The sequence below is a fragment of the Camarhynchus parvulus genome, chromosome 5 (genome assembly GCF_901933205.1).
Source record: "Camarhynchus parvulus chromosome 5, STF_HiC, whole genome shotgun sequence".
Classification (NCBI taxonomy): Eukaryota; Metazoa; Chordata; class Aves; order Passeriformes; family Thraupidae; genus Camarhynchus; species Camarhynchus parvulus.
The window spans coordinates 15,380,172-15,399,638 of NC_044575.1; the positions used below are offsets into that span (position 1 = coordinate 15,380,172).

Here is a 19,467-nt window from a genome sequence, read left to right on the forward strand (position 1 = left end):
GCCCCAAACTGGAGGTGTCCCGGGAGAAACACGAGGCTGGGGAGCTGCCACGGCCCCCTGGGCAGGGGTGCACGGTGAAACCCTGAACCCTGCACAGCGGTGACAGCGGGTGGCAGGGTGGCCGAGGTCCGTGAGCAGCCGAGCCCCGCGAGGAACTGGGGGTCTGCTGCCTGGGGCTGTGCGTGTGCCCTGCGTCCCCCCTCTCCACTCCCCTGGGAGAAAAAACGCCAGATAACCTGGAAAGAACAAAAAAAAAATGAAAACCAGCCCAGCAGAAGGAAGCTAAAGGCAGTCCAGAACGGGGCACGCGCGGCCGGGCAGGCATCTCGTGACTGATTTCATGGTGTTTATTCCCCTTTCCCGGGGGCTGAGTCACGGCCCGAGGCGCCGGGGGTCAGCCCGGGGGGAGCCGTGAGGCGGCGCCCCCGGCCCCGCGCCCGATCCCCGCTCCCCGCCCCGGCCCGCCCTCACGTGACGCCGCTGGTTGCAATTTTAGACCGTCAGCTGACTCCAGAAATCCGTGGAGAGGGGCCGCTCTGCCTACAAAAACAGGGACGGACAGCGGGAGCGGCGTCGCGGCCTCTCAGCGTCGGGACCTCCAGCCTCTGACCCCTCGCCACCGCCGCCAGCAGCGCCATCGCCGCCATGGGCCCCCGCGGCCTCCTCCTCCTGCTCGCCCTGGCCGGGTCCTGCGCCGCCCTCATCAGGTGAGAGGAGGGGGTTCCTCAGGGGCTGCTGAGCCCCCCGGGTTGTGAGGGGACAGGGGAGAAGCCCCGCCGGTGCTGCTGCAGCGGTGCCCTCCGAGCTCCTCTCATAGCCCTCCATAGCGGGTGGGTCCCCCTCCATCAAAGCGAGGAGGGGAAGGTTCGGAACATCCCCCCCCATCCTGAGCATGGAGGGGCCTCGCCCCAGCTTCACCTGCACCTGGTGACCCTCTGGCAGCCCGCCGGCCTTTCCCCCTATCCCCTGGCTTTGGGAAAAACACCGAACGCAGCGCGGCGAGGGGGATATGGCATAGGGTGCTGGCAGGAGCCCAAACCTCGCCCACCTCGTACTGGTGTGTCCCCTGTTTTGAGTGGAGCCCTGCTGCCCCCCTTCCCTGGGTATCCCTGCCCTACACACCCCCTTTAACAGGTGTGTGTTTGCCGTCCCCACACAGGATCCCCCTGACCAAGTTCCCTTCCATGCGGCGGATCCTGAGAGAGTCGGGCAGTGAGATCCCAGATATGAATGCCATCACCGAGTCCATCAAGTACAAGCTGGGCTTTGCCGAGGAGGGTAAACCCACTCCGGAGATTTTGAAGAACTACATGGATGTGAGTAACAATCCCCCTGCAGACCATCCCCTGCACTGCAGCGGACCCCAGCACAATGTCACTTGTAGGGGTACCCGTCCCAGGGAGGGTGAGACATGCCAGCCTCCCACCAGCCAGGAAGGCAAAGCTGGGAGAGATGTTGATCCTGTAGGGCAGATTAATGCACCCCCGTGGCTTAGTGAGTGGGTACCAAAAGGTGTCTTCCCATTATTACTAAACTAAAAATACTAATACTAGTAATTATAACAACAAACAACCCACTGCCACCCAAGCAGGAGCTTTTCAGTTTGTGACCTATTTCCTTTCCCCTTTGTCACTAATTAACAATCATAAATAGGGGCCTGCTCGCTTACAATCCTTCCTAGCATCTTCTGGCCATTTGGACTCTACTTTTGGCAAGACAGGGGCATAAAAATCATGCTCCACTCCTTGAGAATGCTAGCTTACTATAGTCCTGGGGATGCAGGACCCTTCCTCTCACTATGCTTCATCTTTCGCACTGCCCTGGGAAAAACTACCCTTTATCTCTACTTTCTTGTCAGCAGCTTAGGGAGCAAAGCCAGCTGGGTGGTGGCAGAAAGAGAAGCCAGATAAAGGGCATGAAGTTTGCCCTTGCCCTGCTGCCAGACACGTGTGGGGTTTACGATTTCAGGGTTCCTTACCGGGCAGTGTAGGATATGAGCATTGGCTGGCAGAATAAACCTGGGCCCAGGTATTTAGGCATTAATTCAGCGTATGTTCCCCTGCTGCCCTTCCCCAGCGGCTCTTGTCACCCAGCCAGTGCCGTCCTGTCCTGGGAAGGGCCACCGGTGTTTCAGTTGGCAGTGTTGAAAGCCAGGGCGAGCGGTTGTGTCACGATGCTGTCTCTTGCAGCCACTGCTCAGACCGCCACTCAGGGCAGCACTGTTTTCCCTGTCACAGAGGCACCAATCCAACCTGTGGTGGCAGATAAAGGACTGCTGCATCCCTCCCAGCCTGGCTCAGAATACTTTTGCTGCGAAATGAATTCTTGGGACAAACCCCACTAGCGTGCCTCGTGTGCTTCCTGCCCTGGGACCCTTCATGGGTTTATGTATGTGACAAATGGAACCCCTGTACCGAGGGTTAATTTTCAAGCCCCAGCAATAATTACAGAACCACTGGAAGCAAGTGCTGCCTCCCCATTATGGCTAATTGCAATGTTGCAATGGATTGTTAATTACTTAGTGAGCGAAGCCTTGCAAACTGAGCGCACAGGAGGTGAACAGCTTTGATAATCCTGTTTTCTTCCCTTCCCCCCTTTCCCCCCTCTTAATTAAGTACACGTGAGGTTTGGAAAGGCTACTGGCTGACTTCTCTTGCTTCTCCAGCCTTCTCTCCAGAACCCTGAACCAGCTGCTCCCCAGGCAGGACACAGCTCCCTGCCTGTTTGGGAGGACTGGGGAAAAATGAGTCCATGTAGCACCTGCCTATCATTCTCTCTCCTCTGTGGAGAGTAGGATACTTTTCCAACAACTCAGCCATTCAGGTTTCTTCCAGTCCCAGCAGGAATGTAGTCTTAGAGCAAAGGTATATCCATCAGATACCTTTGCTACAGGGACTTCTCCCAGTCTTTCACCCTGGAGGCCTAAATCCATCTCTGATGGTGCTGCTCATGCTCTGCTCCCACCACTCCTCCAGTCTTCCACTTCTCGAGACTGAGCATTTTCCCCCCATTCCCGGAGCTCACCAGCAAGCACCAAAACTCCCAGCAGCTGTACCTCCACCTGCAGTGGGCAGTGCTGCTGCTTGCTGCAGCCCACAGTTTCTCTGCAAACCCATGAGCAAAGCAGCTTCCCAGCCAGTTTCAGCTTTTCAATAACGCAGGTGTTTTGCTTGGCTTCCTTCCATCATTTTTTCTCATCCTTGTAGTGAACTGCATGCTAGCCTGCAGACCTTCCCCCTTCTCTTCTTCTCTGTCTCTGTGCCCCAAATGTCCTCCCCTGCACACACCCATCCCACTTGTCCTCAGTGTATCCTTTTCACACCCGCTGTAATGAACGCTGAAGGGGAACCTCCCTTCCAGAGGAAAAAGGCTGGGAACCTATCAGTGCCAAAACCAAGAGGAGGGCAATGTCTAGATAAGCTGATCCTCTATTCAACCCTAAGAGGTTTTTTGGTCTCTAATCCCTGCTTTTAGCCAGCTGCCTCTGCTCATGGCTCCCTTCTTCTGCTTTGCAGGCCCAGTATTTCGGTGTGATCGGTATCGGAACACCCCCCCAGAATTTCACCGTGATCTTTGACACTGGCTCCTCCAACCTCTGGGTGCCATCTGTGCACTGTTCCATACTGGACATCGCCTGCAGTAAGTGTCACGGGTGTCAGAAGCTGCTAATCAGCTTCTCCTTCCCTGCAAAATGCAGAGCCTTGCATTGCAAGAGGAGAAACTGAGGCAGCAGCGTGAAAGGACTTGCCAGAGGCTGATGGGCTTTTTAGGGTGAGAGCTAGAAATACAATCCCAGCTTCCTGCATCCATCCTTCCTTAGTCCTTTCCTGGGTTTTTTCTTTTCCATGTAATCCCTATACAGGGCCAAATCTTCTCCAACAGCTTCAGCCCTACAGCGGGGGAGCAGCATCATCGGCTGTGATGTTTCTCCCCAAATTATAGACCAATGCTGCTGTTATCCCATTGCACAAGGCTGACTTTTTAAAGTCAGCCTCTTGCCAGATCTGATACAAACTGTCCTAGTTTCTGGTTTATTGCTGCACAGAGCATGTGTGTGCATGTTTATGGAGTTATAATTAACGAGAGCCAGGTAGGCACAATGAAATGAGAATGTCTTAGGGACTGCAAGTTTTTTTTTTTATTCTGTGGCATTCCTATGCAATAAACTTCCACAGCTGAAGATGTCAAACCCGGCTATGGCAAAATGACATTCAAAAGCCGCTGGTTGTGCTGCTTTAGCAAAGTGGAGAAACCTGTGCAGTCAACAACTGTAACCATGAAAGGCATTCCACAGTGCTCATTGGGAGTAGAGTGGAAATTTGGACTTCTTGTACAGACACCTTCTCTTTGCATATGTGAAACAAGATTTAGGACACTGACAGGGTGGTGAGGTTCAGACCTGGTATGCCTAGGGGGTTCCTGATTTGTAGCAGGGAGATGGTTTCTCAAGGCAGTGCCTCGGGACGTGCTGGGACCAAAGGGCTCATTTTATGAATATACAAGGAGCTTAAAACCTCCTGCCAGACTGGAATCCAAACTGGGACCCAGACAGCCTAGCTGGGAAACTCCTTGCGTAGCTCTGTCACTTTGTGCAGGGCTCGACTGGTTCATCCTCAGCTGCTCTCTGCACCACTCAGCAGCCAGCCATGGGACTGTGCTGGCCAGCTCGTGACTCGGGAGGAGTCTGGGGAGGAGGAATCTGCCTGCCCATAAAACCAGGGATATCCTACAGCTCCCAACCCAGCCAAGGGGAAAAGCAGCTTAGGTTAGGGGAAAGCCCTTCTCCTCTGCAAATAAAGGGATATTTTGGGTTCTTTCTGTACTAAAAACAGTTTTTGAAAAATTTCCAGCTACTCCTAGTAAAAGAAACAGATAAGTCCGTGAGGTGAAAATGTTCCTGCCCCGAGCAGACTATATTTAAAGCCACCCTGGTTCTCCATGGCATGTGGATGGATACATTTTGCTCTGCTGACTAACGCACCACACCAACCACATAACCTCTAGGCTTTTAATACCCAGTGGCCAAATCGGATTTAATAGCCTGAATTGGATCTGCCCACCTAATTCCCTAGACACTGGAAATGCTTTGTTAAGCAGTCTGGGCTTGGCAAACCCTGGGTTCAGGCCCATCTTCTCATCATTGAGTGTCCATTTGTCTGGATAAACTGGATGGTGTGGGGTTAGGTTTTGGGGAACTGTAGGTATAAAGGAGCACTAATGCTATATGTCCCCTTTCCCAACTGCAGTGGTGCACCACAAGTATGACTCTTCTAAATCCAGCACCTATGTGAAAAACGGCACCAAGTTTGCCATCCGCTATGGGACAGGGAGCCTTTCCGGGTTCCTCAGCGAAGACGTGGTCACGGTGAGTCACGACTGCCCCAGAGTGCTTTCAGTAGAGAGCTTGGAGCTATTAGATTTCAGTGGATCTCCTTCTTGAGTGTCCTACTCTTATAGAACATCCTTCAGTGCTGTGTTTCCAAGTGCTTTGAAATGACATGGTAATGATGTCTGTTAAGGTTGCAATAACCATGGCAGGCTGAGAATGGTGAAGATATTAATCTGCAGGTCAGCAGGCTTGGAGTGGGGACTGCTCACATGGTGCCCCTCCAAACATGGTCTCTGGCCATCCCTCCAACCCTTTTCCTGGTGACCCCAAAAACTTACCAGTCCAAGATATGCCAACGCCCCTGCACAGACTGCTGGTGGTGCCCAGCCTGTTCTTGGCCAATATCCACACATTAGTGGATGCCCACATGGGCAGCTGCCCATGTACAGAGCAGAAAAGGTCTCTTTACTGCCCCATCTTGGTCTCACGTCACAAACTGGTGTTTATGCTTATAAAGACTGGGGGACACCCTGGGGGTATTCAGTGTGCAGCTTGAGTTAGTTGTGTGGTGGTTGCTTCACAGTTTGTTTTTCAGCAAACAAAGCCTGAGCTTTCTGTCCTGTGAAGGACAAGTGCCTTTCATGACTTCCTTCCAGGTACAGATGCTCAGGAGAGTTTGCCAGCTGCCAAACGTCAGGGGTGCATGTGCTCTCAGATTACTTGTTCTCCTGGCAGGGATAAGAGCATATGTTTGCTTTGCAGGGGGGGAGAAACAAAGCAAAAGTTTTGAATAAGCACATAAATCTGGGGATTTGGAGGTTTCTGTTCCGGTTCAGCTGAAAAGTATTGGCTTACCAATTTCATCAGAATCAAAAAGTATTCAGGAGAAGCTTAAAGTGTGTGACTTGCAGGATGCACTCTTTAGCCCATCCTTACAGCATGAAGATTTCAGGCTAGCCTGGAAGCATCAGCTGTTGCCTCTGTGCTGCATCCAGACATGCAGTAAGGCAAACAGCAAACTATTATTGTCCTTAGGAAGTGTGGGATTAATGCAAGGGCTGAAATGAGTCAGAAAGAAGATTGCTGTTTTTTCTCTTTTTTTGCTTTGCAGTTGTCACCCTAGTCCCTGTTTGCTGATTAGTTCTCCATTTCCCAGAGGAAAGATTCTGTGCCTCAGTTTGTTTGGGAAGTGGGGATGGCTCTTGTCAGACAGCACAGCTTGTACCATTTGTTTTCTGTCTGCAAGAAGCGAAACCTCTTGCATGGAGCTAAGCAATGTCCCAGTTGTAGTAGGCATGAGCAGGGGTGACTGAGGGTCAGGGACCTTCAGCTTGGACACATGGAGGCATCCTCTGATGCACAACATGCTGTAGGCAAGCCCCAATTAAGGTATAGTCTTGAAAGAAAGACATTGAAATAACCTTCAGGGTGACCGTCTTGGCTCCAGCCACTCTGGTGGGTGGAAGCAGCCACCGCAACCTCTGGTAGCCCTGACATCTGACCAAAAGATGCTTGTTGGCAGGTAGTCCAGAGTCCCTCAGCCCTAATGGTTTTTTGAGAGGGTGATGAGCTCATGTCAAACATCCTCTCTCATTCTGTGGAGCAGCAATGCCCTGTAGCTCCGCACTCCACAGGGCTGCTTGCTCTCCAAAGAGCAGCAAGTTCAGCCAGCCCTCTGCTGCTCAGACATCTCATCTCTTTATCACAGCCCAACCTTGGGATGTCCTTCAAGGACAGCAGAGGAAACTGAGCTGGCCGTGGGGCACAGTGTCTCTCCCATGACTGCAGTGCAGATAGACTGCACAGATTACTTTCCTTGCCTCTCCCTTGTGCCTCTACATCCCAAGCCCTGGTGCCAAGCTGTGCCTTAGAGGCCCTCACCTCTTGGTCTGCCTTTGCCATCCAGTGCTTAAGTGCTGGCTGAGGCCACCAACATAGAGGCCAGGTGAGCTGGAGTGCTGACACCCGTCTGCAAAGAGCTGGAGGGTGGCCACCACACGGCCATCCATTGGTCATGATTTTTGGTCGCTCAGTTTCGGGGCAAGAGCCAGCCAAGAGACAGAGACAAAGGATCTGTGACCTGGCAGGAGCACTCTGCTAAAGATGGTCTTGGGTTTCAGCCCTGCTGTGGACCAAGTGCAGGCAGGGTCTGTTGAGAATCCATGACTGGGCAGAAATCTGCCTCCCCCTTGGGATGTGCAAGCAGAGCAATATTCAAACAAACCTGACACTCAGTGTTATCAGTCCATTGCATTTTAGTTTAAGTAGAAGCTTCACTGAACTCTCCAAGCCGCTGAGGATCAGTGGTGCCAAGGGGTGGCTTTTGTAAACCCGGGGTTTACAAGTGGGGCAGGCGCTGGCAAGCGGATGCGTTGCTGTGCGCGCTTTCCCCCCACATCCTGCCCTGTGGCTTTCAGCTTTCGCAAGGCTCGATCGCCCTTTCCTAGTGCAGTCCTCCAATACCATTAAAGGCAGCACTGCTGTCCCAGCCTTGTGCTGTCTAGCCTGGGGGGATATTAGTAATTTACAGGGATCGTTATCTGCCATCAGGTAGGAGAGGCCAGCTTGTCAGTCCAGCCTGGCTCGCTACAGGGCTGCTAGCTGCAGGCTGAGAGGCTGAAATCGTCCTAGTGTGGATGCTAAAATTGCCTCTGGTCAGCCAGAAGCTCACAAGCCTCCTGAACTGCTAGAGCCAGAAGCCAGCAGATGCATCCTGCTCCCCATCATCAGAACTGTCCTCCTTTCTCTGGTCATCTTTCTGGGGATCTGCCCTTGGAAGGCGTTTCAGCTTTCCAGTGGGGAATGCCAGTCCTTCTCAAGGCTGGCAAGGGAGATGACCTTTGAATTCTCAGTACTCTGCTTGCTATTTTCGTGCTTCATGCTCAACCTCACTTTCTTGTCTGGGTCTTCTCCGCTTTCACAGGAGGTCTCTGCAGGCTGGTGGCTCTTCCAAGAGATTCAGCAATATCCTGGGGATGTTTCTTATGCAGGGGAGATCACAGGGATAGTGGGCAGAGGTGGGAGGGATTTGTGCTCCCAACCAAGGATGGGTGCAGCACCCAAGGAGGTAGGATACACAGATGACTTAGAAGATGTGCAGAGTGGGGAAGAAGATAAAAGGAACAGCACAAGAGCTTTTCAGACTGGGAGGAAATGATGAAGTAAGTGATAGAGGAGGAAATGGAGGAGGGACAAATGGATATGGGTCCTCTGTACTAAGAGGAGGGGCTGCAGAACAGCAAGGCCAGTGCTGGGACACTGCAAAAGGCTAAAGGGATTCTTCTTAAAAGTATGCTGGGCTTTGCAGGGATTTGGGAGGTTCCACTGATCCAGAGTTGCCAGTCTCTTCCCCTGACAAGAGTGGCACCAGGGTATCTGGTTTCTGCAGCTGCCTACAAATGCAGTGGTGGAAGTGGGCAGGAGTGTGGCAGCACATTGAGGGATGTGCTACAGCCTCTGTTCAGTGAGGGTCTGTTACCACCCAGGTCCCCTGAGTCAGTTTTCTTTACCATCTGCTTTTCCCTTCCCTCTCCATCTCCCCACAGTTTGGTGACTTGAAAATCCTGGGTCAGACGTTTGGGGAGGCCACGAAGCAGCCAGGCGTGACATTCGTCGCTGCCAAGTTTGATGGTATCCTGGGCCTGGCATTCCCAAAGATCTCTGTGGAGGGTGCCGAGCCTTTCTTCGATAACGTCATGAAACAGAAGCTGGTCGAGAAAAATATGTTCTCTTTCTACTTGAACAGGTAGTGTTGGATTTGGTGGCACACCCCTGGTTGCAAGGGCAAGCCCAGTGGGCTTTTCTCTGTTTTCCAGTAGCACCTCTTGTCATCTGCTGTTTTACACTCTGGACAGCACTTCCCAGTTGGGGAAGTCACAGCAAGTTCTGCTTGCAGGGGCAGTCAGGCCAAAATCTCTTATGTTTGCTGCTCTGAAGTAAGAAGAAGGGAAGTAGAAATGCAGTTCTTTTACTGATAAAAAGCTGTGTGGATCTGTGACCAGATTTCTTAACTGATGAATAGACAGAGGATGTTTCCAGAGGAAAGAGAAATAAAAATAAGCAGGGCTGTGTTCGTGAGATTGATATTAGTGCAGTCCCCTTCAGAAGGTAAACAGCCCTAGTCTGCTGCCAAAAGCCATAAGCCATGTGGTCACCACCATGTCACCTCCCCAGCAAAGGTGCCCCCCATCAGTCATCACTAATGAGGGGGCCAGTGCTCTCTCACCACGCTGGGAGATCCTCTGCAGCTGCCAACACCTTCCCACACACTGCTGCTCCCCACAAGAGACCCCATCACTTTTCTGGCACCACAGCAGCAACTCTGAACTACTTCAGCCTGAAAAGTAGCACGCCAAGAGCAGGTAGGGCAGAGAGGGCTGCTGCTGGCCATTCAAGCACCAGCCCTCCCCCATCACCATATTTCTTCCCATCTGCTCAGCAGTGAGCTCTTATCTGATGGTAACCTTGAGGATTCACTTCAAGGCTGCTGGTTGGCAGAGTTGAGTGCAGATAACCTAACCCTGCATCAGCTGTGTCCAGCCCTGCACAGGCACTTTTTACAAGCTGATTCAGGAAGTCCCTCTGTCAGTGCTTAGTTCCCCTTTGCCACCCCCCTTCCCTGCCATGAGTTTCTTCAGGTTTCTCTGAGAAAGTACCAGGTGAAAAGCTGCAGGATGGTTTGGCTGGGACAAAATATTCCCATTTCCCCATCCCAGCCTATTTCACAGTACCTGTCCTTATATTGATAGAATATAGCATGACATAATTTGTCTGTCTCCAGTACTGTTAATGCTGTGCTTCACCTCCAAGCACCCCAGCAGGTGTTTTGGGAGCCATTGAAGCAAGTTTTTCTCACCCTGCCCTTGATGTTCACAGGTTTGGTTGTTGTTTTTCAGAGATCCCTCTGGTGTCCCTGGCGGTGAGATGGTCCTGGGAGGGACCGACCCCAAGTATTACAAGGGCGAGTTCAGCTGGTTTAATGTGACACGCAAGGCCTACTGGCAGATCCACATGGACTCGTAAGTTCCCCATCCACCTGACTACATGCAGGGGGTCACATATGCTGACAGCACATGCCTGAGGCTTCAGTGAGACCCTCCTCAAAAAGGCATCATCCCTGAATCCCACCCTAGGATTGGATTGTTTGTCGCTGGAAGGAGACAAAAGGCAGAAGCCATAAGGAGATGTTCCACAAAATCCTTTCCTCTTGTTTGTGCCTTGACCCTTGACCTTTGAAAGGATGCCTGCTGCATCCCTGCAAAGCAGAGAAGAATGCCAGTGTGTCCTCCTTGCGGGCAGGGCGAGCCCCATAGATTAAGCCCCAGTTGTGCTCGGCTCTCAGCAAGGCCTGAGCTGCATGTCAGCTGCCTGCTGTCCTGCACCCAGCTCCGGAGGAGCAGGATGTGGCCTCAGGAAGCCAGCCCTTGACTGAAGGGCACGGTGCAGCAATCAGCGCGCATTGTTGGAGGCACAGGGGAGGAGAGCAGGCTGAGCTGACGGCCGCCAGCCCCACGGTCTATTCTGAGCTCTCCCACGTGATGGGAACTTAAAAGTGCCCTGTGATCAGAGTGTGTCCTTTTCCTGGGAATTGCATCCCTCCCCAGCGCAGTGTTTCAGTTCTCATTTTCCCCCAGAGCTGCAGCGTTGGCAGAGTATGGCAGACCCTCGGCTAGAAGGCTTTGTCTTTCTGCACTGCTGTGAAATGCAATGCGGGCGAGGAGGCCAAGCAGCTCCTGGCATGCATTTTCGCTGCACAGGAACCCTTCCCTTGCCCATGGCTGTCACACCACCCCTTTAACCCTTTTTTTCCTGCAGTAGCACAGTACTGTAAAAGTCCATAATCCATTGTCCTTAGCTCTCTCCCATGTCCATTAGCTGTGGCACTGGCTCTGGAGTGCAGGTAGCAGGCAGGGTACGAGGCAGCATCCAGGCTCTCTGCAGAAATGCAGTTACACTTCAAGGCACCTGCTCAGTCACGAGCAGACAACAGGGAGCCAGGGGGTCTGTGCATTGAGTTGGTGCTGCATCAGTGTTTCTGAACATCTGTCCTTCCTGGATGGGTGTCTGTTACAGCCCTCCCTTGCCTGCCTCCATACTGCTTCCTGCAGCCTACTCTGGAAGGCCTTTAAGGGTTGTCTGATGTCTGGGCATTTCTCCCCAGGGTGGATGTTGCCAACGGGCCAAGCGTGTGTCAGGGGGGCTGTGAGGCCATCGTGGACACAGGAACTTCACTCATCACTGGCCCCTCCAAAGAAGTGAAGAAGATACAGGAGGCCATTGGTGCAAAACCACTCATAAAAGGCGAGGTGAGGCCAGTCTGAAAATGTGAGGGTCTCTGGCCATAACAGCACCTATGCTTGCACCCTACTTTGTACCCAAATGCTTGTTGAGACCCTAGTCTTCTGCTCCCTCTCATCTTTGTTCCCAGGCTGTGCTCCTGGAAAAGCCACTGGCACAGCAGGGACCCTTTCATCTCTTCACCCTGGGCAGCATGCACTGCCCTATTCATGCTCGTGGTAGAAAGCCCAGGTCCCATGAACTTTGGGAAGCTTTGAGTGACCTCTGCCACCCATCTCTGGAAGGTGGAAGAGAAGGGATCTGAGTTGCAGCTGAGACGAAGCATTCACATTAATATGAGTCCAGAGACACTTTAATTAAAGTATATTTCATGCAAATGGCAACCCTTTGTATGAAAGTTTTCAACCATCAAAGCTAATCTCACAAGACTCTTTTCCCTCCCTAAAATTGTGGAAGAATATGGATTATAAAGGCCCTGTAGAAAAAAATTGCCTGTTCTGAAAGCTCTCCCAAATCAGAGCCATGAGCATTTGCTGGGCTTTTCTGCAGTGTTAGAGACCCGAAGCTGCAGCAACAGTTGGCTTAGACCTGCCATCATCCCCAAGGCTTGCCATTGTTAGTGAAACTGGTTTTGTCTGTGTACTGAGCCACAACTGCCTCTCCTCTGGTAAAAACCCCCAGCCATGCCACATCAGCTGTGGCATCCTAGGACTCAGCAGAGCCAAAAGCTGAATCCAACATCCTTTGGCTCCATGCCTATCCATAAAGCCCTCTTGCCCCTCAACTTGGAGCCCTAGGCAGGCTGCAGACTATTTATCCCAGCTCGAGCTTCTGCACTCTTAAGCTGAGCTGGTTTTAGGGAAAGCCACAGCAAAGATGTGACCGTGCTCAAGGAAGACTGTGGGAGAGTGTGGGAGGTCCAATCTAAAGCCTTTACTGTTGCAATTTCAGTACATAGTTCCCTGTGAAAAAGTGCCAACTCTGCCTGTCATCACAATGAAAATAGGAGGGGAGTCCTTCAACCTCACAGGAGACCAGTATGTCCTCAAGGTACGTCCAGGCAGATTTTTCCAGCCTTACACTTCTTCCCCAAGGCCCGGCTTTTGCTTCCACTGAAACAAAACACGAGAGGAGCCAAAGCAGTGCTAGAGCTGGTGCTCAGGAAGAAATCTGAAAGGGTGGGGTGTCAGGGTGGTGGCACTGCAGATGGATCCACGTAACTTCATCAAAGTCTCACAGGAATAAGACCCCCTGCATAGTGCTCATGAGGGATAGCAGGATGGTTAAGGAAGGGGAGGCAAGCTGTTGCATCACTTTCAACAAACATTTAGCTCTTTTCTCCTGCATTCTGGTGCCATGAGGCCAGCCTTATTATAGCAGAGGCCACCAGCCTGTCATTTAAGCCATCTGAATGAACTCGCAAGGACCATCTTGTGCAGATCTTCACCAGTGGCTCTAATTCAGAGCTGTGTGGGCTGGGAGGTTTATGGCCATGTGCAGCTTTGCTTGATGCTTTAGTGCTTAAAGGAGGGGGAGCTGGGTTTGCAGTCATAGAAGTGGTGGGTTGGGGGTCACTTTGGCAATCTGTGGATCTGTCTGGGAGAGGCTGAAACAAAGGCAGCCTTGCAGGTGTTCTTGCCAAGCCTGCAAGGTTGAGGAAAGGGAATGGCCTGCTTAAATTGAAGCTCTCACTCTTCTTTCTAGATGGGTGCACAAGGAGAGACTATCTGCATGAGTGGCTTTTCAGGCCTGGACATCCCACCCCCCGGGGGCCCACTCTGGATCCTGGGAGATGTCTTTATTGGACCTTACTACTCCGCCTTTGACCGTGATAACAACCGTGTTGGCTTTGCCACAAGTGCCTAAACAGCTGCCCCCCACTGCCTCTGCCACACACACACTTAAACACACACACATGGGAGCTGTAGAGAAAGGTTACCAGTATTAGAAATCCAGTGAGTGGAAAGGAGAAAGAAAAAAAAAAGGAAAAAGAAATTGAACTAGATTTAAAATTACATGGAAAATAGTCATTAGTGCCCTGCTAGCTACTTTTTCCACTCTGAGTAAGTGGTTCTGGGAGGTCTCTAGCTGACAACTCCAGCTGGAGTAGTCCCTTGCTTTACTGCTAGGTCTTCCAGTAGTTCTTTTTGAGAATGATTCTCAGAGCTGAACAAGGCCCTCTCACATCTCCCAGCACTGGTGTGCTTCCTGGGGGGAGGGGGGGCAGCTGGCTGTAGCCAGCCCCTGGGACGTCTATTCGTGCAGAGAGGCTGTGCTACAGCTCTTGGATTTGGTCTTCTGTGCTGGGGGAGAGGGACGAGGGAAGGCTGTCGTGCACATCAGTTCTTACTGCTTTTTCACTCATGAAGTGGGGGAGTGGATGGCCTGGGAGAATCTGTGTTTATGAACCCTCCTTGACAGGTTGAGGCAGTAACCAGTAGGTCATTTCTCGAGGAGTTTGTGCTGGTTTGGTCCTAGGAGAGCATGTCCTGTGCTGCAGCGATGGGGAAGCATGGAAATGTGCCCAGAGGATGAGTTTCAGAGCCTAAGGGCTGTGGTGGTGTGCTTTGTTTAGTGATGGCATTAGTGAGAGAGCTGGGAGGCATGGTGTCCACATCCCTGACATAATGGGACATGGGTTTGTAGGGGGGCTCTAGGCAGTGGGACTTTTCAGTCAGTATGATTATTAAGAGGGTCAAGATAGGTTATAATAGAGGTTACTTGAATTCAGGGCCATGAAGGTCCAGCCTTCTGCTGAGCAAAGTCATGTGGCACAAGTTCTCTTGAGTTTAGTGACCTTCTCCCAGGTTCCCCAAACAGCAGATCTGCCCAGCTTCAACCACAGCCAGCGAGTTGAGAATAATGTTTCCTGAAGCAACTAAGTGATCTGTGAGCTGAAATCATTCTGGTAAAATATGTGTTTGTCAGACACATAAGAGCTTTTGGAAACATGATTCAAAGCATTTGGAACTGCCCAAAACTCAAGAGACAGTTGGCAGAACCAGCAAACCTCCTGGGCAGGAGGATGCCATGGTAGCTGCTGGACTTACATTCACTTTCCCTGCTGCCCTGTCCCAAAATCCAACTGCCTTTAACACCCTCTGTACCTGCTTTCCACTTCACTAATGCTGGTGAGGTGCGTTCATGTCCAGCTGTGTTGCAGAGAGAGTGAGGCACAATCCTGCTTCGGATTTAGCTGATTTAGCTGTGCACACAGATCCTCCCAGAGAGCCGGGATCTGCGTATGTGGAGCCACTTGCTGGGCTGGCACTGGTAGGCAAACACTGGTGGAGCTGGGAGCATGATAAAATTAGTTTTAAGCAGTACTGGAAAGCAGAAGAGAGCCTGCCAAGAATCCCGGCCCCTGTGCTGGGAGTAAAAGACTCTCTTCATTTTCCCAGTGTGCTGGGTCAGGTCCTGAAGTTAAGGGAGTGGCAGCAGATAAGGAACAAAGCTTGGAGTGGCAGAAAGATAAGATCCGTGGCGGCCATGACCTCAAATCAGGCTAAACAGATGGCAAAATCCTGGCTATGCAAAATTCACTGATAATCCTGCCAGCAGTAGCAGTGGGGCTAAGAAATTTTTTGAGAAAGGTCTTTGGGCAGCGAGTTAATAGACAGTTTTGCCTAGTGGAATAAGTTTGGCATTATAACCATGCTTCACCTTGGGGGAGTCTGGCATAGACAGTGGGGACAGGCATAGGCACACATGGGACACATGCTTTGTCCCCTACAACCCCAGATGTGACAAATGCTGCTCCCCAAAGCTTGCTTCTGCCTCCTCAGAATCTTCAGCTGGAGCTCTGCATCTGGACACCAAAGGACATCTGTTTTAGACTGGTCAGAGAACAGTAGCATGTTACCAAAAAAAAATCTTAAGTAGCTGCTCCAAAATTAGCAAATATTCAGCACCTCTCCGTTAAGTGCTCCGAGTTCCTCCAAGTTCTGCTACATCCTTTCCCAGCCCCAGGATTTCTTCAGCATGGGAAGACAGAGTTGGCCTCTCGGGTACCTGCTGAACAGACCTGATGTGAGGTGGAAGCTTGACATGGACCTGGCAGTGGCTTTTGAACATCTTCAGCCTCAGATTGAAGTGGGATGTGCAGCGCAGCCCCAGCCGGAGCCCTTTGGCCGTGGCTGTGCTGGGCGTGGTCCCAGCACAGTGACTCCAGGGGGCCGGGGTGTGTCAGCAGGCGGGAGGCAGCTGCCTGGGAAAGCATGGCCCAGAGTGATGCTCTGAGTGACACACTGTAGGATAGGCTGGAGGACCAGTTCACTGCAGTCTTCCCTGAATAGGTCTCCTCCCCCTGTTCTGTTATTTGCATTTTTAAACCCATCTCTAATCGTGTGACTGGTTTTTTAAAATTATTTTGCTGTCAGAATTAATTGTCTCTTCACAGAAAATTGAACAGAAAATACAGTATTTTCCCCATTAACTCTGAGAGTGGTCATTCTTTTGCGGTTTGAGATGACAAATTTTGTGGGTGTGTCTCCCTGACCTATTGTCCCTGGACATCTGGTCGCCCTCTTGTGTGGACTCCTCTGTGTTTCAGAAGAGCTTCTCCCCTTCTCTCTGATAAGGAAACATGCTAGGACCCTGTTGGATTTGTCTTTTTCAATGGATTAAAACATAACTCAGCCTCTGCAAGGTGACATGACAATGCCACCTACCTGACCCAGCCCCACTGGGGCAGCAGGCAGTCCCAGTGTCCCTGCTAGCCTACAGGCTTCTCCTGGGGCCACACCTCCCCAGCTGAGTATTGCCAAGGGTAGTCCATTTACAGGGAATCAAGCTGTCCCCTGATCATCTGGACCCATTAGAACAAGCTCCTACTTAGGATTAGAACAAGTTCCTGCTTAGGATTTGGAGTGGTCCTGTAGCAGCCAAAGCAGAACTTCAGTTTCTAAGTTTGGCCTAAAATCAGCTAAGGTGTGAAGTCTGGAGAAGTCCTGTAGCCCAGTGATGAACATGGTGTAGGGTCTTTTCAACAATGTAGGAAAAATCCATCCCTCTTGCCTAGCTGTGTAATTTTTTGTCCTAGTTCTGCTGTATGGGAGCTGGAGACTGAAGCGGAATGAAGGCCCCATGTGCCAGGTGGAAGATAAGAGCTAATCCCTACTTTGAAAAAAGCATCATCTACATAAGCAAGATGGATGCAGCCAAGTCCCATCCCATCTTCTGAGCACAGATCTAAGCACACAGCTTAGCTGATTTCCCTACTGGCATGTCCTGAGCCTCTGTTCCCCCAGGATGCCTAAACTCCCCAATCAGCTGTTCCCCTATGTTAAAGAGATGGATTTAACCCAAAAGGGCTGGCTGGATCCTGAAAACAAATCATGCAGCCCACTGTTCCTCAATAGCCCAAGGGGAGAACAAGTCATCTGCTGCCAAATATTTATTGACAGGAATATGAGGGCCCTATTTTCTGCTGGGGGGATTCTGCCTAAGTCTTCAATCATGCTTTGTGTACAGAACATTACATCCCAGTGGGAGCAATCACAGCCTTGATCTTGGCCAAGAGCAAGAGAAGCCAAGAGCTGGAATTGCCCACCCATGCTTTTCCAGCAGGGAGCAAAGCACACACCCTGCCCCAGGAGCAGCCTGAATGCAGCCCCACACTATCTTGCCCAGAAAGTCCTCAGGTTTAGTTCAGGCGCCCTGTTTATTGCACCATCTCTGCAGAACTCCATGCACATGACAATTTGGTATTTCACTCTTCATTAAATGTCTCCATTGGTGAAAAAAACCCATCAATTTTTTCATTACATGTCCCCTTAAGTAGTAAGGGGCTTGGCACTGACCCCCAGGGCTGTCTTCATGGACCAGATCCTTCTCCAATTCTGATTAGGGCTTTACCAAAAGCCCATTAACACAATGTCTTCTTCCTGCTCAAGGAGAGGGAAGATGAGACCCCTCATTTATGGAGATGACTTGCTCATCTGGTTGGCTCAGCAATTTGTTCATTTGGGAAACTATTTTTACTCACCATGAATGACTAAGCACATCGTTTTGGGGGCTGATGGCTTTTCCTTTTTCCGCTCTTTCTTGGATTTATTTATTTTTAGGTTTCTTTGGGAGGGAAGAGAAGCGGAGTGCAGAATGAAAGCTCAGAGAACAGGAGACAGAGATCAAGGAAGAGTGGGAAGATTGGATTTACCCCTCAGAGTCTCAGGCTGCCTGTTTATGGAACTTAGCAACCACTGAGCAATTTTATAGGGGTAATAGGAAAGGAGCATTCAGGAGGCTGTGGACTTTTGCCTTCAGAAATAATAAAAAAAGGCAAGGTTAGGTTCTGCTAATGGCTTCTGAAGAGCTTGAGTAGGATTTGAGACAGAAGATTTTCTCACAGGTCTTACAGTGTTTGATGATGCTACAGCCCACATGTCTCTAATGTGATTATGTGAGAATTGCTTTGGGGCAGCAAGCATCCTTCTGTTCTGCTTGTCCCGTGCTTAGCACAAGGGGAAGCCAGCCTTGATGCCACAGTAATGCAGGCAATTATTCATACTCACCCCACCTTTTATTTGAAAGGAAAGTAGTCCTAGACTATATGGTTGAGGGCATGCATGCATGACCTTTGAAGATGCCCAGAAAATTGGAGGACGGTTAAAATAATGTAGAATATTGAGGGGTTTTATTCCTTCCATTTTTTATGTCAATTCCTTGAGGTCACATGAATGGTTGTTGAACCAGTGATGCTGCATATATGCCACTGTGGTCCACGTAATAAACCTCTCACCACTCACACTTAATATTGAGGAAGAAGATGCATCAGTCACCCAAAGACCAAAAAGTGCTCTGCAAACTGTAGGGATGACCTGGTACCTGGAGAAGAGGAAAAGCAGCCATTCAACCTCCCTGACCTTTCAGTCCTATTCATACCAGGGAAAGTGACTGTCTCTGTTGATCTCACATTCCCCTACACCACTCTGCTGCCTCTTCTTGCCTGCTCCAAACCTTCTCTGACCTTTTTCTCTGCTCACCCTCCATCCCTGCCTGACATTAAGAAGAGGAGCAGCCTTACCCACAGAACTTGCCCCAGACAAATGAACAGCAGGCTCATCCGTAGCTCCAGTCTGCATCCATGGGATTTCATCGTTCCTCCTGAGCCTGCAGGGAGGATGCTCTGCGCAGCTGAGTTCGTCCAAGCCCTCTAGAAAAGCTGACGACAGCTGGCCATGGCTCTGCCTCTCCTGCAAACCTCTTAATCCCACAGGAGCATCACTCTCACCCTAGCACTGCCTCTGTTTCTTTGCAGCTTCTTGGAGAGAGATCTGGATCTCATCACAGGCAGCCATAGCAGTAATAAAACCTTCTTTACTTTGGCAGGACCCAACACCACTCCAGCAGCAATAAATCCTGAACCAGAGGGCAATTTGTCCTTTTTTAACCAATGCAGGCTTCAGAAGGATTAAGTTGGTCTCATGGAAAGTGGACCTTCTCCAGTCTCAGAGACCTTTGGATGTGCAAGATGTTGCCCCACATCAGACCAACCCACAGGGATGAACACAGGGTGGGTGCCCCTACACTGGAGCCAAACCTGCCTGTGAAGAGCTGAGTGAATTACCATCCTTATTTCTTAGCTCAGCACTTTGTGGGTAGGCTTAAGGCTTTTCCAGAGGATTTCCCTTCCCTTGCAGTTTCTGCTCACATGAACTTTTGTTCTGCCCACCCCGTTTCCAGTATTCTGGGGATTTCTCTGGTCCCCTTCCCCAGTGCCACAGCTGAACTGCCTGCTGCAACAAGGCCACCTGCGCCAGGCTATGTCACTGCGGGGTGACACAGCGTGTCCTTGTGTCCTCACCCTCCCTGTGCATCCTCCTGAATGACCTGCAAGCTGT

The 19,467-nt window shown here is 51.0% G+C and overlaps 1 protein-coding gene across 1 annotated transcript; it reads left to right on the top strand.

Annotated features, from left to right (window-relative positions):
- The first annotated feature begins 341 nt into the window (after positions 1-341).
- CTSD (cathepsin D) lies at positions 342-16,061 on the top strand. The gene is made up of 9 exons (XM_030949703.1): positions 342-707; positions 1,160-1,316; positions 3,516-3,639; positions 5,247-5,365; positions 8,875-9,074; positions 10,225-10,347; positions 11,490-11,634; positions 12,578-12,676; positions 13,331-16,061. Exons 1-9 carry the CDS (start codon positions 646-648, stop codon positions 13,490-13,492), a joined length of 1,191 nt encoding a protein of 396 aa, XP_030805563.1. The 5' UTR covers positions 342-645; the 3' UTR covers positions 13,493-16,061.
- The last annotated feature ends 3,406 nt before the right edge of the window (positions 16,062-19,467 follow it).

Excerpts from the sequence above, each read along its gene's own strand:
- CTSD (XM_030949703.1), top strand. The coding sequence starts at position 646 with ATGGGCCCCCGCGGCCTCCTCCTCCTGCTCGCCCTGGCCGGGTCCTGC. Across the intron at positions 9,075-10,224 it reads TTCTCTTTCTACTTGAACAG|AGATCCCTCTGGTGTCCCTG; the intron begins GTAGTGTTGGAT and ends GTTGTTTTTCAG. Across the intron at positions 12,677-13,330 it reads GAGACCAGTATGTCCTCAAG|ATGGGTGCACAAGGAGAGAC; the intron begins GTACGTCCAGGC and ends TCTTCTTTCTAG.